This window comes from Vitis riparia, chromosome 14, assembly GCF_004353265.1.
Source record: "Vitis riparia cultivar Riparia Gloire de Montpellier isolate 1030 chromosome 14, EGFV_Vit.rip_1.0, whole genome shotgun sequence".
Classification (NCBI taxonomy): domain Eukaryota; kingdom Viridiplantae; phylum Streptophyta; class Magnoliopsida; order Vitales; family Vitaceae; genus Vitis; species Vitis riparia.
Genome location: NC_048444.1, coordinates 27,570,653 through 27,577,776, shown reverse-complemented (window position 1 = coordinate 27,577,776; position 7,124 = coordinate 27,570,653). Strand labels below are relative to the sequence as shown.

Below are 7,124 nucleotides of genomic sequence, written 5' to 3'. Positions count from 1 at the left end.
ATTTTCCAAAATTAAATAAAATTAAAATGATAAATAAAAAATTTTAAAAGTAAAATGATAGTAATTTTTTAAAATAGGATTAATGAGATAAATGATGACGCATTTAACATTTAAACTATAATTTATTTAATTCAAATGTATTGAATAATGTAAAATAAATGGTGATGCATATGACTTTTTAATATTTAATTATCATATAAATGATATTAAAAAATATTTGTTAAGAAAATTATAATGATGGTTTTTATATATTTATTAATTAAATAAATAAAATACTTAAAATTTATATATTTTTTTAATAATAAATTTTAACATATTTATTATTATTATATATGAATAAATGAGAACTTGATCACGTGACAATCAAACTTGAACCCAAGTCTTTTGACGTGGTTTGAATGATTCCCCTTTGCAGCCACTTTAATTTAAAGTGGCGGACTGACAATCATCTTAAATTTGAAATTTGAAATGGGCGGTGTTAATGTGAAGCATGGGCAGTGTTTACCGATGATTATTCGTGGTCGATTTCGTATTAGCCATCGTTGATAAACGATTTTTAGTTGATATTTTGGTGAAAAATTCTGATTTTTCAAACACCGATTTCTTGCACTTCATAAGGATTAAGCAATAAATAATGGGTATGGAGAAATGGGTGAAACACAAAGTAACATGATACTATAATAATAATAATAATAATAACAACAACGTTAGATGTTAAGTTAATAAATGAAAAAAATTATAATTTAATTAAATTAGCTATATATTCTTAGAAACATTATAAATTAGAAACTTATTAATTTTACTTAAATAAGGAATAAATGAATTAATAATTAGGAAAAATAATATTAATAAATAAAATTAATAGGATAATTGAATCTATATAATTTTAGTTAATTGTCTCTAGCAAGAAACTTATTGATTTTAGTTAAATAAGAAATAAATTAATTGAATTAATATTGATAATTAAGAATAATAATATTAATAAATAAAATTATTAAGATCGTGGAATCCATAATTTTAGTTAAGCTTCTATTTTTGTTTCAAATATATTAACTTTAGATAATAAGCTATCCACTAACCATTTATTATTTAATCATTCAACTTACAATAATGAGATTCTCAATCCTTCAAAATGACATTAATTTAACCCACTTCCTTAATCAATTATACCTCGATTAAATTAACCTTTCAAAAAAATTTTCTACTAAATGATAATATTCATATTTAATCAATTTACCTTTTTGTATAAATTCTCAAATTCATATTTAATTTCATTTTGATTCAATTTTATTTCCTGTTTTATAATTTTATAAGGTTGAATTCCAATTATAAAAATTAAATTGATTCATATTGTAACATTAAATTAAATATCTTTTGAAAAATTATTATAATCCTTAGATATAATATAAATTTTATCAAGTTTTCCTAATTAAGGATATCTGATAATTACCTTATAATAAAATCCAAATTTATTTTGTGGGGCTGGACTTGTTCTTGCTGGAGAACCAACTTCCCTTCGGAGTCCTCAAGTTGATTTTTGAGGAAGCAAAATTCAAGGGTAGTTCCATAATGCAAGAGGAGATAAAAAAGTTGCCAGATGGGTCGACATAAAAAAGTAAGGAATTATTGCGTACAAGGTACGAAGACAACCTTTCATTGCTGCTGCTACTCATCAATTCCTGGAGGGCCAACTTAAAGAGTTTAAGGGCAATGACCGCACATCCTGACATTTTCCATGAAACAATAATTGCATATGTATTTTGGAATCCAGACATTTTCCAAAATTAAATAAAATTAAAATGATAAATAAAAAAATTTTAAAAATGAAATGATAGTAATTTTTTAAAATAGAATTAATGAGATAAATGATAACATTGCATTTAACATTTAAATTATAATTTATTTAATTCAAATACATTCAATAATTAATGTAAAATAAATGGTGATGAACTTTTTAATATTTAATTATCATATAAATGATATTGAAAAATATTTATTAAGAAAATTATAATGATGGTTTTTATACCTTTATTAATTAATTAAATAAATTTTAAAATAAAATACCTAAAATTTATTTATTTATTTTTTAATAATAAACTTTAAAATATTTATTATTATGATTTATTAACAAATGAGAACTTGTCCAACAATCAAACTTGAACCCAAACCTTTTGGCGAGGTTAGAATGATTCCCCTTTGCAAGCCACTTTAATTTAAAGTGGTGGACTAGCAACCACCTTAAATTTGAAACATGATAGCATGGGCAGTGTTAATTTGAAGCACGGGCAGTATTGACCGATTATCCGTGGTCGATTTCATATTAGCCATAGTCGATAAACGATTTTTTATCGATATTTTGGTGAAAAATCCTGATTTTTCAAATTTCACTTTACAGGGATTGAACAATAAATAATGGGTATGAGAAATGGGTGAATTACAAAGTAACATGATACTATAATGATAAAATAATAATAATAATAATAATAATAATGTTAGATGTTAAGCTAATAAATGAAATAAAATTTAATAAATGAAATAAAATTATAGTTTAATTAAATTAGCTATATATTCTTAGAAACATTATAAATTAGAAACTTATTAATTTTACTTAAATAAGGAATAAATGAATTAAATTAATATTAAGAATTAGGAAAAATAAAATTAATAAAATTATTAGGATCATCAAATCTATATAAAATTAGCTAATTGTCTATAGCAAGAAACTTATTGATTTTAATTAAATAAGAAATAGATTAATTGAATTAATATTGATAATTAAGAATAATCATATTAATAAATAAAATTATTAATATTGTTTATATATATGTGTGTGTGTGTTTTTATCTTGTTTGGTGTGTGTGATTAGACAAATAAAGATGCTTATATTGTTAAGTTGTATCACTAGATTTCATGCATGCAATATTACGAGTCTTTTCCTCCCCACATGAATTTGCTATAATGTCCGTTCGAATTCATAATTTCCAGCTTGCTTTTTTATATTCTTTTTCATAGACCAGGATCATAGATAACACAACATCCACATAGAAAATTTTCAGTCAACAGTATGTGATTCCGTGGATGGGATGGGATTGAATTTGCTTACACTTTTTTATCGATGGAGAAAATAGTGGATAAAATCATAATTTTGATATATTTATAAATTGAGGGAGGGCTCTCTAATATTTTTTTATAAAAGACAAAAATATCCTTTTTTAGGTAATTTAATGTTTAATTTTGAATAAAAAGAAATTTCATAAATAAATACTACATTTTTTTTAATGAAGTCTTCCGATCTTCATTTGAAAGAATCTTCAAATTTGCAACTTCTTTAAGGAATCTTTGAATACTCTTCAACTCTTCAAAAAAGTAATGAATTTAAAGTTGCCAGATGGGTCGACATAAAAAAGTAATGAATTATTGCGTACAAGGTACGAAGACAACCTTTCAATGGTGCTGCTACTCATCCATTCCTGGAGGCTGGAGGGCCAACTTAAAGAGTTGAAGGGCAATAATTGCACATCCTGACATTTTTCATGAAAGAACAATAATTGCATATGTATTTTGGAATCCGGACATTTTCTAAAATTAAATAAAATTAAAATGATAAATAAAAAAAATTTAGAAGTGAAATGATAGTAATTTTTTAAAATAGGATTAATGAGATAAATGATAACATCGCATTTAACATTTAAATTATAATTTATTTAATTCAAATATATTCAATAATTAATGTAAAATAAATGGTGATGCATATGATTTTTTAATATTTAATTATCATATAAATGATATTAAAAAATATTTATTAAGAAAATTATAATGATGGTTTTTATATATTTATTAATTAAATAAATAAAATACTTAAAATTTATATATTTTTTTAATAATAAATTTTAACATATTTATTATTATTATATATTAACAAATGAGAACTTGATCCAATGACAATCAAACTTGAACCCAAGCCTTTTGACGTGGTTTGAATGATTCCCCTTTGCAGCCACTTTAATTTAAAGTGGCGGACTGACAACCACCTTAAATTTGAAATTTGAAACGGGATAGGATGGGTGGTGTTAATTTGAAGCGTGGGCAGTGTTTACCGATGATTATCCGTGGTCGATTTCGTATTAGCCATCATTGATAAATGATTTTTAGTTGATATTTTGGTGAAAAATCCTGATTTTTCAAACACCCGTGTCTTGCACTTAGTAAGGATTCAGCAATAAATAATGGGTATGGAGAAATGGGTGAAATACAAAGTAACATGATACTATAATAATAATAATAATAATAATAATAATAATGTTAGATGTTAAGTTAATAAATGAAATAAAATTATAATTTAATTAAATTAGCTATATATTCTTAGAAACATTATAAATTAGAAACTTATTAATTTTACTTAAATAAGGAATAAATGAATTAATAATTAGGAAAAATAATATTAATAAATAAAATTATTAGGATAATTGAATCTATATAATTTTAGTTAATTGTCTCTAGCAAGAAACTTATTGATTTTAGTTAAATAAGAAATAAATTAATTGAATTAATATTGATAATTAAGAATAATAATATTAATAAATAAAATTATTAAGATCATGGAATCTATAATTTTAGTTAAGCTTCTTTTTTTTTTTTCAAATATATTAACTTTAGATAATAAGCTATCCACTAACCATTTATTATTTAATCATTCAACTTACAATAATGAGATTCTCAATCCTTCAAAATGACATTAATTTAACCCACTTTCTTAATCAATTACACCTCGATTAAATTAACCTTTCAAAAAAAAATTTCTACTAAATGATAATATTCATATTTAATCAATTTACCTTTTTGTATAAATTCTCAAATTCATATTTAATTTCATTTTGATTCAATTTTATTTCATATTTTATAATTTTATAAGGGTTATAAAAATTCCATGGATTCATACCGTAACATTAAATTAAATATATTTTGAAAAATTTATTATAACCATTTGATATAAAACAAATTTCATCAAGTTTTCTAATTATGGTTTTCTGATAATTACCTTAAATAATAAAATTAATTCTTGTAATACATATAATATTCAAATTTCAAAAATCCAATCTCAAATAATTTAATTACTAAATTTATATTTAATTTTTGAAGTTCCTAATTTCGAAATGTGACTTGGCGAGAATTTAGACTTTGACCTTCTACTAAGTCACTAACTTCTCAAAAGTTTCGCCTAATTAAATAAAATATCTGACACGTCAATGTTCACTAACATCGTTCATTTATTTAGACCATTCATTTTGGTTGATTTTGAGGATAGTCATCGGCAGTAGACCTACATCTTCTGGACCAATCAGCATACCAACAGTGATTAGGCTAAGGTGGTGATCCAATTCCATGGAAGGGCAGCAAGAAAGGATTGGAGAGATAGAACCAGTTGGCGGCCAACCAAGCAGGAACAGTGGCCAAACTGGCCTCGAGCCTGAGGAGCATACGATTGACATTGATGAAATCAGTGATGAGGATTGGATTAAGTCTCTCAGAACGGCAGAAGAAAGCACTCAATGGCCAAGGACACCAAAGGTTCCTCAGATGCTGAGGGTAATTTCAATCGGTCCTTACCACCATGGCAAGCCCGACCTTGGCCGAGTGGAAATGATCAAGCCTCCATGTGCCAAAAAATTCCTGGCTGATAGTAACCAGGACATCGAAGCTTTGTACACAAAAATTCGAAGTAATATCGAGACAGTGAAAAAGTGCTATGATTGTAGTAGTACAAAAAAGTATAATGATGTGAAACTCGCCAGGATGATGCTTCTGGATGGGTGTTTTTTACTATATTTCATCCAGGGAGGTGTGAGACAGTTTCTTAAAGTTCACGAAATAGTTTGTGTGGTACAGGACTTGTTCTTGCTGGAGAACCAACTTCCCTATGGAGTCCTCAAGTTGATTTTTGAGGGAGCAAATTTCCAGGGTGGTCTACCAATGGAAAAGAATATAATAAAATTCGTCTCTGACATCGGAATGCCAGAAGGGTTGTCATCAGAAATACAGCTGAAAGAGGTGAACGAAGAGCCGTCTCATCTCCTCGACCTTTTGCGAAGTGCTCTCCTAGGCAGGTTCCACATGATTAGGAGTCAGCCCGAAAAAGAGCAGCAACCTAAGAAAAAAGGAAAGTCGTCGTCGTCTCGAGGAGGAAAGTGGGGGCTCCGTTGGCCATGGAAAAAAGGCAAACAACGGGGCATTAGGCAGTCTTTTCGACACATCAAGGAGCTTAAAGCTGCCGGGATCTATCTCAAACCGAGTAGAACGTGTTTCTGGAGAGACGTTTCTTTCAAATCCTACTTCTTCTTTGGCCACCTGAAACTTCCCCCAATAACTATTGATGACTCCACGAAGACCAAGTTCTTGAACATGGTAGCCTATGAAATGTGTCCAGATACCCCAGATGACTATGCGGTCACTTCTTATATATGCTTCCTTTACGACCTCATTGATCATGCAGACGATGTCAAGGAGCTGAGATCTAAGCACATTCTCTACAACTGTCTTGGGAGCGATGAAGATGTGGCAAAAATTTTCAACGAGATCGGCGATGACTTGGTAGATCTCGATGCTTATAAAGAAGTGAAAACTAGTATTCAGAAACACTACGACAAGAGAGTGAATACTTGGATAGCTCAAGCCCTTCACAACCATTTCAGGTCTCCATGGACTGTCATGGCTTTCATTGCTGCTGTTTTGATACTATTTCTTACTGGGGTTCAGACCTACTACGCTCTTCCCGGTAATTAATTAATCAATATATATATATATATACTATTTCTTGTTTAGTGTGTGATTAGAGAAATAAAGATGTTTATATTGTGAAGTTGTTTCACTGGATTTCATGCATGCAATATTATGAGTCTTTTCCTCCCCACATGAATTTGCTATTATCTATAATGTCTGTTTGAATTCACAATTTCCTGCTTGCTTTTTTCCCGTTCTTTTTCATAGACCAGGATCATACCACAACACCCACATAGAAAATTTTCAGTCAACAGTATGTGATTCCGTGGATGGGATGGGATTGAATTTGCTCACACACTTTTTTATCGAACGAGAAAATTATGGATAAAATCATAATTTTGATTTAT

At 27.6% G+C, this 7,124-nt stretch overlaps 1 protein-coding gene across 1 annotated transcript; it reads left to right on the top strand.

Annotated features, from left to right (window-relative positions):
• The first annotated feature begins 5,382 nt into the window (after window positions 1-5,382).
• LOC117930619 (UPF0481 protein At3g47200-like) lies at window positions 5,383-6,780 on the top strand. Its single transcript, XM_034851252.1, has one exon. The coding sequence runs from the start codon at window positions 5,383-5,385 to the stop codon at window positions 6,778-6,780; it is 1,398 nt and encodes a 465-aa protein (XP_034707143.1).
• The last annotated feature ends 344 nt before the right edge of the window (window positions 6,781-7,124 follow it).

What these genes read in the sequence shown, in the direction of transcription:
- LOC117930619 (XM_034851252.1), top strand. Translation starts at nt 5,383, where the DNA reads ATGGAAGGGCAGCAAGAAAGGATTGGAGAGATAGAACCAGTTGGCGGC.